This window comes from Geotrypetes seraphini, chromosome 3 (assembly GCF_902459505.1).
Source record: "Geotrypetes seraphini chromosome 3, aGeoSer1.1, whole genome shotgun sequence".
NCBI classification, from domain to species: domain Eukaryota; kingdom Metazoa; phylum Chordata; class Amphibia; order Gymnophiona; family Dermophiidae; genus Geotrypetes; species Geotrypetes seraphini.
In genome coordinates this window covers 215,558,911-215,571,929 of record NC_047086.1, presented here as the reverse complement: position 1 = coordinate 215,571,929, position 13,019 = coordinate 215,558,911, and the positions used below count along the sequence as shown (strand labels likewise).

General features: G+C 42.2%; 1 protein-coding gene across 1 annotated transcript in view; it reads left to right on the top strand.

Moving 5' to 3' along the window:
• The first annotated feature begins 3,269 nt into the window (after positions 1–3,269).
• NAB2 (NGFI-A binding protein 2) overlaps positions 3,270–13,019 on the top strand; it is a 54,564-nt gene continuing 44,814 nt past the window's right edge. The window contains exon 1 of the mRNA XM_033938911.1: positions 3,270–3,796. Within this exon, the coding sequence (XP_033794802.1) occupies positions 3,720–3,796 (77 nt within the window). The 5' untranslated portion in view covers positions 3,270–3,719. The remainder of the gene's footprint in view (positions 3,797–13,019) is intronic.

The window sequence follows — 13,019 nt, the reverse complement described above, 5'->3', positions numbered from 1 at the left end:
TGAAAGCAGTGCATGCACATAGATCTCATGCATAGTCATTGGGGAAATCCTGAAAACCCGACTGGATTCGGCCTCGAGGAGGGACTCTGGGGACCCCTGGTGTACAGGATGCCAAGGTCTTTATTGGACAAACATAAGAATAAAATCATAAAACAGTTTGTATCCAAAAGGACAGATAAGGACGGACCCGACACGATCTGTGTTTCGAAAAAACACTCCTTCCTCAGGGGTCCTAATCTGTGATGTATCAATGCAAGAAAACCTGATGGATAACTGGATAAAAACGGTGAATAGCTCTCACTTTTGCCCTGCATCACGTAGGAGCCCTTAAGATTGTTCAGCTATTCACCGGTTTTATCCGGTTGTTATCCATCAGGTTTTTTTGCATTGATACATCACAGATTAGGACTCCTGAGGAAGGAGTGTTTCTTCGAAACATGGACTGTGTTGGGTCCGTCCTTTTGGATAAAAACTGTTTTATGATTTTATTCTTATGTTTATCCAATAAAGACCTTGGCATCCTGTACTCCAGGGGTAGGGAACTCTGGTCCTCGAGAGCCGTATTCCAGTCGGGTTTTCAGGATTTCCCCAATGAATATGCATTGAAAGCAGTGCATGCAAATAGATCTCATGCATATTCATTTGGGATATCCTGAAAACCCAACTGGAATACGGCTCTCGAGGACCGGAGTTCCCTACCCCTGCTGTACACCATCACTGCAGTTTTTGCTTTTGTTCTTCATCTATTGGTTAACATCAGATGTCACTTTGGTATAATCCCAAAGTTAAAATTGATCACTCGATTATATTCTGGCCTCTTTGGCATTCTCATGGTATTTGGTCCTTGAAACAACTTTGCTGTAACCATATCTTTTACTCTTTTGAAGAACTTTCACAAAAATATAACTTATCTAAAAACCAGTACTTTAATTGGTTACACCTTCTGTAAACAATAAAAAAACGAGCTCCATAAATGTTGATAATTTACAAAAAACATCTTCTATCTATGATCTAAATAAAAAAATTATTAGTGCAAGGCAGGTTTGTCTCACCCATCCATAAAATTCTTAATAATTTCTCTTTTCATGCACATCTCGGACTTACAAAAGTTTGGGAACAAGATCTGGAAATTACTGAGCAAACTGTAGACTGGGAACACTTAGGGCTCCTTTTACGAAGCTGCGTTAGCAGCTTTATCGCATGAGACTTTTCATCACGCGCTAACTCCCATAATAGCCCAAAAACTACCACCTGCTCTAGAGGAGGCGGTAGCGGCTAGTGTGGCCGGCAGTTTAGCGCGCGCTATTACGTGTGTTAAACCGCTAACACGGCTTCGTAAAAGGAGGCCTTAAAGTCAACAGACCTACACAATCAGTTAGCCTATCTCAATCTCTATATTTTCTGGCCCACAGGGCAATATGGACTCCGGTTATAAAGTGGAGAGCGAACATCGCCAATATAAAATTTTGCTGGCATTGTAACCAAAAAGATGGAACTTTAGCACATATGATCTTCGAATGCCCGTGTATTAATATTTTCTGGCAAAAGATATGAACGACTATCCCAAAAATTCTGAAAATCAATAATTCGATTTCATTATCCATCATCTTTTTCTTTTTTTTTTTTAATCTTTATTGATTTTTTATATAAAACAGTGTCATACAAATGAAAGAACAGTAGGTATTACATACATTACACTAATATCTGTACAGGTAACATAGATATCACTCAAGATTTTCAGTTTCCCTACATATAATAGTAATATAATATAACATATTGGTGGCATACAATTTGCGTCATCTATAAATATGAACTTAAGGCTGCAGAAAACCCCCCCTAACACATACCATAAAATTTGTAAGATTTGGAAACATAATACCCATTGAGGAGATAAGTTTCAAGATGATTCTGTTTCTGTTAATTATAAACTGGTAATAATTGTAGTATTTTTTTCTCTTCTGACAATGATAATACCAATATATTTACTTTGTATGTTATATTTTATATAGTTCTCAGTTGTATTTTGACTATTTTGTTATACAATTTAATAAAATGTTTGAACAAACAAACAAAAAAAAGCAACCTCCTTCCCTGAATACCATTTAGTCCTCAGTATCTTGGCTGGACATACTTTAGCAGTTGATATGGTACCAGGCTCTAGCACTCTCTCTTCTTTCCTGCTTCCAGCCTAGCATCACAGGCCTTAGTCAAGATCTGCCCAAATAAATGACCTCTCTCTGAAACCATGCTTCTCACCAGATCTAGGAATGCATTCATTGCTCTCCCTGCTGCTAGTGAATAAAAATGCCTCATGAGAGAACTGTAAATAAATATCACTGCACAATACCCAGAATTAGCCATAGGTGTTAAGAGCTGTGGTCAGGTGTTAGAGCTGATCAGGCCCTGGTACAAGCTTTCAAATCACACTTATTCACATCATCCACAAACAACCAGTTTGTTTTCACATTACACATCAAGGCTGTCACCATTCACACCACAGCTGTTCTGATCACTTTCCCTTCACACATGCATATATATTTGCTTACATATTCAACATTTTCACACTAGGACCCCTGAGGAAGGAGTGTGTTTTCAAAACAGGGACCGTGTCGGGTCCCGGTTTTCCACACCATTGGACCATACCAGGATACAAACTGTCATATGTTTTAATGATTGCAATAAAAGTTTTGCTTCTTATCAAGAACTTGGCATCTTGTAGGTTACTGCTGCAGTAGCCCCACCCCCCCATTTTTTTTCTTGCTAAATAAGCACATGGAAGCCCAAGAGCAGATTCTCCCTCCACCCCAACCCTTAGGGCAGGGGTGTCAAAGTCCCTCCTCAAGGGCTGCAATCCAGTCGGGTTTTCAGGATTTCCCCAATGAATATGCATGAGATCTATTAGCATACAATGAAAGCAGTGCATGCAAATAGATCTCATGCATATTCATTGGGGGGAAATCCTGAAAACCTGACTGGATTGCGGCCCTGGAGGAGAGACTTTGACACCCCTGCCCCAGGGTGAGAAAAGAAAATCTAGTGCAGGGGTAGGCAATTCCGGTCCTCGAGAGCCGAAGCCAGGCCAGGTTTTCTGGATATCCACAATGAATATGTATGAGATGGATTTGCATGCACTGCCTCCTTGAGATATAAATCTATCTCATGCATATTCATTGTGGATATCCTGAAAACCTGACCCGGCTCCGGCTCTCTAGAACCGGAATTGCCTACCCCTGACCTAGTGGAACGCGACCTGTCGCTGTCTCCGGTTTGGGGGGGGGGGGGCGTGGGGAGTGCTGCTCGTCGATTGGCTCCTCCTCGCCGTCTCGCTTCCCCAAACGAGTGTTTTCCTGTCTTTCCTTCGCTCTCTTTCGTCGCCTAAGATGAAAAAGCTCCCCATGGCTGGCCATAGACTGAGCGCCAGTCCTCCCCCGGATCCTCCTACACAAGCCCAGCCAGCCAGCCAGCGAGCGCGGCTCCTTCTCTGTAACTCCTGTGTGGGAGGAAAGCTGCAGAGCGACCGACAAACCCCTCTCGGCAAAGGGAGCGAGATCGAGAAAAGGAAAGCCGAGGGGGGAAAGAGGCGCCGAATGGCACCGAAACTTCGGCAGATCGAGTTTCTACCGGACCTTTTCTGTTAATTCGGCTGTCAGTTGTTGTTTTTTTTTTTTTTTGGGGGGGGTTCCTTTCGCTCCCCCGGCGTATTCCAGCGGGTTGCCCCCATGCAGAAGAAGTCTTCGCTCCCAGGCGAGACAGCGGCCGGCAGGACGGAGGAGGCGAGACGCGCTGCCAAGCCCAGGCAAGTCCATTCACCAGCATTTCCCCCCCAATCAATGCAACCCCCTCCCCCTCGCGGAGCCAGGCTGTGCTAAAAGGAAGCTGGAGGAACTGGTATTCCAAAGGCTAGAGAAGCAGGGGCCACCGCAAAGGGCGTGCAAAAGCCCAGCACTGGCTCCAGTCGCTTGGCAGCTCTTAGGCCCCCCCCCCCCCCGATGCTTCAGCCCAGGCGCAGATGTCCGAGGACAGGACACTTTCGCTAAGTGTCTGCCACGCTTCCTTGCAAGAATCGGTCCGAGGGAAACCGGTTCCTGTAATGGGGTGGCAGAGAGAGAGTGTGGAGTGCGGCGATGGGGATCGTGGGCAGATAGCGTCAGCTTCCTGTGTGCCCTGTTCCTATTCTCGGGCTCTTGAGTTTTGGGAAGCTGACTATCTCCCGTGCTTCGTTTTCGAACTGTGGTTCTGGCCTCAAGTCTCTGAATATGACTGGCTGGGCTCATTGCGTCAGCGCGCTGCGGTTTGTCATCTTGTAACTGAGGAATAATGGGGGGGGGGGGGTTGATAATGCTTTGGGGATTTTCTTCTTAGTTCTTCAAAGTTTTTATTGTGTGCACCCCAATAGTGATAGTTTGTTCTGGTTTTCTAGGATTTTAAGAATTACACACAAAAGAAAGCACAAAATGACACACAAAAGAAAGCAAGGTACACATATGACATCATTGCACTATAATTCCATTCCCTGAAAAGTTGAAAGAAAAGAAAAACGTATTAACTTATGGTGCTATTTGGGTCAAGAAAATGCTGAGATTTCTGATTGGGTTTGTTACCTGGTTTGTTTGAAACAAAAGTGGTGGTGTTTTTTTTTTTTTTAATGGACTGGTTAACTTAGACAAAAAATTAAAATGCATCTGTAACTGGGCAAGTTCTCAGTCCAGATGTGTGAGGCAGAAATTACAATATTCACTGTGGAAGTCATAAATAATCAAGCCAGAGCATGACTATGTAGATTCACCTGCTATGCTGAGCAGAACGCAATGCATGAGATCTCAGATGGGACAGGAACACCATGAAATGGTTTCTTCTTATTAACTAAAAAATTGTTCTGGAGTTAAAATATGAATGTAGAAGATTGGACCCCCAACTAATACCTAGACTTGCAATTTTCATTCTCAGATCTGCTTTGCTTGCATTTTCCTCAGTTATGTGTATGTGCGAATGCATATGAAGAGAGAGGAATGGGAAGGGTTGGTGTTGATAGCTTTACATATGATTTGATTTGATTTTGATTTTATTTCTTATATACCGCTATACCATGAGGTTCAAAGCGGTTTACAATGAAGATAGATTAAAGATACATTAAAATAAATAAAAATGGTACTTTGGATTTCCCTAGCTGTCCCGAAGGCTCACAATCTAGCTAAAGTACCTGAGAAAACAATAAATAAAAATAAAATAAATGAAATAAAGTAAATTCCAGTCAGACAATAGAATCTGATGTTAGACCGCCTCACAGATAGTGCATCCTCTGCACATAGAAAAAAGTGTTTTTACACTAAGCAGCCAGAAATATTAAAACGCATGGGAAACAGCATCCCTAGACTGTTATGTAATTTTATATAGTAACTTCATCTAAAGTACTGCACAGGTGTCATATATGATTATGTCTGCCTTCTGAGTAGCACTTATGCCACCTGCATGAGAAAGATGCCAGATTATGCTAGGATTTGCTTGTTTTTCCTTAGAGAATGCTGCTGGAAAGGCCTTCCTGTGCTCTGGGTGGAGGGGGAAAGGAAAAAGAGTGAGATGGATCCAGGATAGAAGGGAGTGAGGATACTGAACAATTGGAGGGAGGGACGAGAGAGGGAGAAATGCTGGATCATGGTAGGAAAAACCAATGGAAAGCAACCATTTGAAGAAGAATTTGCAGAAGACAGGAGGAAAGCAGAAAAAAGAAACTGGAACCAATTTGATGGAAAAATAAATCTCCAGATAACAAAGGTATAAAAAAGGAATTTATTGACTGAAATACATTAGCTTTGGGAAATGTGTATAGCAGATGTATTTGTATTGTGTTCAGTAGAAAAGGAAATGCATTTCTATTTTTATTTCTCCAGTGTTGAAGTATTTGCTGACTAGCTGTAGCTGTTGGGGATCCCCAAGCACCCCTAACTGAGGACCTCATCCAAAGGTGCCCGGAACTTCCTTCTATCAAGCGTAGCAGTTGCTGGCAGCATCCTTGAGCCACTGAGGTGCCTGCATTTTAGGGACATTGCTGCTGCCTGCCAAGCTTGGTGAAAGGGATTTTTGGCCACCATCAGAAGAAGTCATCAGCTGACATATACTTTATATTTACATTAGAGGCTCTGGCAGAAACCCATTTACAAAGTATGTATTCTTCCCAATTAATATTTCCAAATTAAAAGTGTCTTTGCTTATTTGTAAATTAATTTTTACCAGAGCCTCTAATTCAGTAGCATAATTAAATGAAATAACTACTTCTGAAGTTTATGGGAATGGGTGGGGAACGGTTGATTCCAGCAGGGACAGATGGGGACAGGTCCCCATGCAACTCTCTAGTCCAGTGGTCAGAACCTGAGTGATCTTCCTATGCTTTTGCCCTGTGCATTCTCATTACTCAAAATGGCTGACATGAGGTCTCTTAGTAACCTTGCAAGACTGCCTTGAGTTCGGTTTGTGTTCGAGTTTAGTTGCTTACTATAAAATTTTTGTTTAGTTGACTTGAAATGCACCATCTACAATTCTGACTTATTTCTGCCTGTCAAAATGAATTAACATGGCAACTATGTCACTTTGTTTGTTAAATTAGTTTACAGATGATTGCTTGCTTTTTGAAACTACACTTCCCCCTCCCCATTTGCGGTTTCAGTAATCGTGATTTCACATATTCGTGATTTTTTGGGGCGGGGGGAAAAAAAAAACCATCCTTAAGTCTTCCCCCCGGCATCCCGGCCTTACCTGGTGGTCTAGCGGGCTTTCGGGGCAGGAGCGATCTTCCTACGCTCCTGCCCCGTGCAGATCGCCATTAGGAAATAGCTGTAGGCGTTTTCGAGCAAGACGTGAACATGATTATGAAACTATTCTTTAAAAATTCACAGAAATTATTTGGGGAGCAAAAAGTTTGGATATATCCTGATGTCGCAAAGACTACACAAGAACGGAGGAAAGAATTTCTCTCTATGCGTCAAGATACTATAAAATTGGGAGCAACTTTCTTGTTAGCATACCCCTGTAAATGCTTAGTTAGATATTTGGGAGTTAAATACACATTTTTTTCTCCTAATCACCTGAAGGAATTCTTGGATGTAAAGAAAATCATCAAGGATTGAGGGAAAATAGAAATTAATAGCTGGTGTTTAGAACATAAAGCCTAATCGTTTAATTAAGTTCCTCGTTAAATTTCTCTCAAAAAGTTTCGATTGACCATCCCCCTATTATGGTGGTCTAAGAAAGGAAAAATTATTTTTATAAGTATGAATCTGTAATACTTCTGTATTGTTTTTTTTTTCTTTCCTGTATTTAATGTAACAAGATGTATTCTTGTAAAATTTTGTTGAATAATAGAAATAAAAATTAAAAAAAAAAAAAAAGGAAATAGCTGTAGGGAGTTCCCGTCGTCGTCTCGAGAGACTACGGGAACTCCCAGCAGCCATTTCCTAATGGCGATCTGCACGGGGCAGGAACGTAGGAAGATCGCTCCTGCCCCGAAAGCCCGCTAGACCACCAGGTAAGGCCGGGAAGGCGGGAGGGAGGCGGGGGTGGGTCAGAGCCGGATATTCGCGGTTTTTCGCCATTCGCGGTCCAGCTCTGCCCCTATCCCCCGCGAACCCGGAGGGAGAAGTGTACAGGCTGCTGTTAACTCTTTAAAGTTGGATAATTATCATTCTCTCTGCAAGAAACTCCCTAAGCCTGGTTTATATTCCGATGGGTTTATATTCAAGTATATACGATACCAAGTATAGAATAAGAACATAAGAATAGCCTTGCTGAGTCAGACCAATGGTCCATCTAGCCCAGTATTCCATCTTCACAGAGGCCAATCCAAATCACAAATACCTGGCAAAAACCCTAATAGTAGCAGCATTCCATGCTATCGATCCAGGGCAAGCAGTCGCTTCTCCCATGTCTGTCTCAACAGCAGACTATGGACTTTTCCTCCAGGAACTTGTCCAAATCTTTTTTTAAATCAGCTACATTAACCACTCTTTCTACATCCTCTGACAAACGCATTCCAGACTTTAACTATTCTCTGAGTGGAAAGATATTTCCTCCTATTGGTTTTAAAATAACTGTGTAACTTCATCAAGTGTCCTCTAGTCTTTGTATATCGATCCACTTGTACCCGTTCTACACCACTCAGGATTCTGTAGACTTCAATCATATCTTCCCTCAGCTGTCTCTTTTTTAAGCTGAAGAGCGTTAACCTCTTTAGTCTTTCCTCATAGGAGAGGAGTTCTAGCCCCTTTACCATCTTGGTCGTTCTTCTTTGAACCATTTCTAGTGCCGCTATATCTTTTTTGAGATAAGGAGACCAGGACTGAATGCAATACTCAAGGTGAGGTTGCACTATTAAGCGATATGAAGTTTGTCCCCATCCCCACTCCACCCTCATAAGCTTTGATCCCACCCCTATATGTTTTTGTGGTTTTATATATTATGTTAAAAGGCCTTTTGTAGGCCTAGGGATTACCATATGGCTCCATAAAAAGGAGGATGGATTGAGACATCCAAGTTTTACTTTCGTTGTTTTCAATGGAAGTGAAACCCAGATGTCTCTATCCATCCTTCTTACTTCCATTACTTTCAATGAACATAAAACCTGGATATCCTCTTTTTTTTTTTTTTTTCTGGGGCCATATGGTAACCCTATGTAGACCTATAACTAATATAACCAAAGAAAACTATTAAACCTGTATGTTATGATTTTAATTACATTACATTACATTAGGGATTTCTATTCCGCCATTACCTTGCAGTTCAAGGTGGATTACAAAAGAATTATCCAAGATGTATTACAACAAGAACTTACAAAAAAAATAAAAATTGGTCATTTTCAAAAAGAGTAAGAAATGGGTAAGGTTATTTGTTTGAGGTAGTTGGCTTTAGTGAGAGGTGGAGTTTGAGACTTGCGGTATTATTTCTTTTTTCAGGGTTTTCTTGAAGAGTATGGTCTTTATTTCTTTTCTAAAAGTCTTGTAGTCGAGGGATGCCGTCAGTAAATTGGCGATTTGGTTGTCTAGTTCGGCTGCTTGAGTGGCCAGGAGGCCAAAATATAGTTTTTTCCGTTTGACCTCCTTAATTAGGGAGTATGAGAATGGGGTGTGAGTTTTCCTATGTCTGGTTGCGGTGTTGTGGATGAGGCGGTTATTCAGGTACAGTGGTGCCTCACACAACAAACTTAATTCGTTCCAGGAGCAAGTTTGTTATGCAAAAAGTTCGTTATGTGAAACGCGTTTTCCCATAACAATACATGTAAAAAAAAATAATTCGTTCTGTAGCATAAAATATGCTAAGATGACATAAAAAAATATAAATTTATCTTGTTAGAGCTGTTAGCATGATATAGAGGGGATATATGTGAAGGGGAGGGGAGACAGGGGTTTTGTTGATCCTTGCTGTGTATTATAATCACCCCCCACATACTCCCCAGTACCTTTTTTAATTCCTCCCATCTTTCCCAGCCAGTGGCGTACAGGCCAGAAGCGCAGAGATCAGGAGCAATTCCTCTGCACGCCTGTGTGGGCCCATGCCGATCTCCGAATGGCTGCAGTTAGTTCTTGTGAGTCCCGCGAGAGCTGGCTGCAGTTAGTTCTTGTGAGTCCCGCGAGAGCTGACTGCAGCCATTCAGAGATCAGTGCAGGCCCAGGCGGCGGGGGGAGGTTTAAAAATATGCGGTGGCGGCGGGGGGAGGTTTAAAAATATGCGGTGGCGGCGGGGGGAGGTTTAAAAATATGCGGTGGCGGCGGGGGGAGGTTTAAAATATGTAGCGCCACTGCACAGGGAGCCAGGCGGAGAGAGGGCAGTTAAGCGATGCAGCTCGGGCGACTTCGTTGTGTGAAACTAAGTCCGTTGTACGAATCAAGACAAGAAGTTCGTTGTGCGCAGCGTTCGCTGTGCGAGGCGGCCGTTATGCGAGGCACCACTGTAGTTTGGACTGTCTCCGTATAAAGTCTTAAATAGTAGGCAGTAGAATTTAAATTGTATTCTTGCTGGGATCGGAAGCCAGTGCAATTGGAGATATGCTTCTGTAATGTGATCATGTTTCTTTAATGAATAGATGAGTCTTAGTGCTGTGTTTTGGATAGTTTGTAGTTGTTTTGTTATGGTTGTAGGGCATGGGAGGTAGAGGCTATTACAGTAGTCAAGTAGGCCTAGTATTAAGGACTGAACTATGAGCTGGAATTGAGTTTTAATCTATGAACAAATACGTTAAGTAGAGGTGAGGCAAGATGATGCAACATTGCATGTAGGAAGGAGCTAGAGAATGACATGGGGACAAGGTCTATCCCCATCCCCTTAAATTCAAACTCCATCCACACCCTGTCTCCACAAGCTTTGACCCCCATCCTAGCCCTGTCCCTGTGGTAATTCCATTAAAACTTTACGATTGCTGCAGATTTACCATGGTTTACTGAGGATTATTGCACATCCCCAACCCCAAGTCATTCCGTGCTGCTAAGCCCAAGCCCATAGGAGGAACTAGGAAACTACATATACTCCAGATTTGGGAGGAAAATGAATGTTTTTCCCAAACCCTGAAAGCCAGAAAGGACATGGTTGGCTCTATCACTAGGCAGAATAAACAACAACAAAATATTTTATATACCGCCCTAACCCTTAGCTCTGAGTTGTTAACAATAATAAAAGCTGTGGCCTGTCACAGAAAGAACAATTACATAATATGATTTGAGACAAGATAAACTAGCCTTCCAATGAGTAGCAAATATCAGCCCAAAATATTGTCATTATAATACTTTATGAACTGTCAAAACTTCAAGAGTTTTCCAAAATTGCAACTAGAGATTCGGATTCTCTTCAAATCTTCTGTAAATATTTAAAAACATGGTTATTCACCAAATTGTAAATCTGCTTTTCTTTTCTGTGTTTTACATTAATTTTTGTAAACCGAGTCGAGCTTTACTCTCATAAAGATGACACGGTCTATAAATTTAAGGTTTAGTTTAGTTTCTTATACCTCTAATATTATCGGGCAGAGAATTGGAGTAGCAATGTTAAAAAGTGTTTTTTTTGTTGTTGTTTTTTAATTCAAGAAGAGGCTAATAGGTCACTGAAGCTTATTCAAATGAGCTCTAAGATTAGAGACTATGACCCTCTTATACAAAGGTGTGCTAAATCGACAGTTGCGCTAACCGCTAACGCATCCATAGGATAACATGCACGTGTCAACTTTTAGCGCGTGATTAGCGTGCGCTAATATTTACTGCATGCTAAAAATCATAGCGCACCTTAGTAAAAGAGGGGGTAAATATTAACCTTTAACCAAGATATTAAATAAAAAGGAAATGCTGCCAGCGCATCTTAAACTCAGTCCGACCTGATATCTTTTCCATATCTAAAGGCAAAGTGGTTGAACTCTTCCATTACAATTGAGAACCATCCCTCCTATAGCAATTTCTGTACAGGCCCAAAGACTTATTATAGCAACCCCCCCTTTCCCCAGCCCCTGAACTTGTCTAACTTTGTCTTGAATCCCTAGAGGGTGTTTTTCCCTATGTCAGACTCCAGAAGTGCGTTCCAGTTTTCTACCACTCTTTGGGTGAAGAAGAACTTCCTTATGTTTGTACGGAATCTATCCCCTTTTAACTTTAGAGAGTGCTCTCTCGTTCTCCCTACCTTGGAGAGGGTGAACAATCTGTCTTTATCTACTAAGTCTATTCCCTTCATTATCTTGAATATTTCGATCATGTCCCCTCTTAGTCTCCTCTTTTCAAGGGAGAAGAGGCCCAGTTTATCTACTCTCTCACTGTATGGCAGCCCAGCCCCTTAACCATTTTAGTTGCTCTTCTCTGGCCCCTTTCTAATAGTACTGTGTCCTTCTTCATGTACAACGACCAGTGCTGGACGCAGTATTCCAGGTGAGGGTGTACCATGGCCCAGTAGAGCAGCATGATAACCTTCTCCAATCTGTTCGTGATCCCCTTCTTAATCATTCCTAGCATTCTGTTCGCCCTTTTTGCCGCCGCTGCGCATTGCACGGACGGATTCATTGACTTGTCGACCAGTACTCTCAAATCTCTTTCCTGGGGGGGTCTTTCCAAGTACTGCACCGGACATCCTGTATTCGTGTATAAGATTTTTGTTACCGACATGCATCACGTTGTACTTATCCACGTTAAATCTCATTTGCCATGTCGTGGCCCATTTCTCAAGTGTGTTTATGTCCCGTTGCAGTTCTTCGTAATCCTTCTGCGTCTTCACTACTCTGAATAACTTCGTATTGTCTGCAAATTTAATCACCTCACTCGTCGTACCAATTTCCAGGGCGTTTATAAATATGTTGAAGAGCATGGGTCCAAGCACCGAACCCTGCAGCACTCCACTCGTGATGCTTTTCAAGTCCGAGTATTGTCCATTTACCCCCACTCTCTGTTTTCTATCCACCAGCCAATTTTTAATCCACGTGAGTATTTCACCCTCGATTCCATGGCTCGCAATTTTTTGAAGTAGTCGTTCATGCAAAACCTTGTCGAACGCCTTTTGAAAATCCAGATAGACAATGTCGATTGGGTCACCCCTGTCTATCTGCCTGTTTACTCCCTCGAAGAAGTGCAGCAAGTACGTCAAGCAAGATCTTCCTTTACTGAAGCCATGCTGGCTGGTCCTCATCAGATTGTGTCCTTCAAGGTGATCAATGATGCGGTCCTTTTTCAGCGCCTCTACCATCTTTCCCGGTACCGAGGTCAGACTCACTGATCTGTAGTTTTCCAGAATTCCCCTTGAACATTTCTTGAAGATTGGCATAACGTTTGCCACTTTCCAGTCTTCCGGAATCCTTCCCGATTTGATCGACAGATTGGCTATTAATTGAAGCAGTTCAGCTATAGCCCCTTTCAGTTCATTGATTACCCTCAGATGGATACCATCCAGTTCCGGGGATTTATCATTTTTAAGCCTATCAATCTGCCTGCATACCTCTTCTAGACTGAAAGTCAACCCAGTCAGTTTTCTGTCTTCGTTTCCTGCGTAGAGCCTGTCAACTTCCGGTA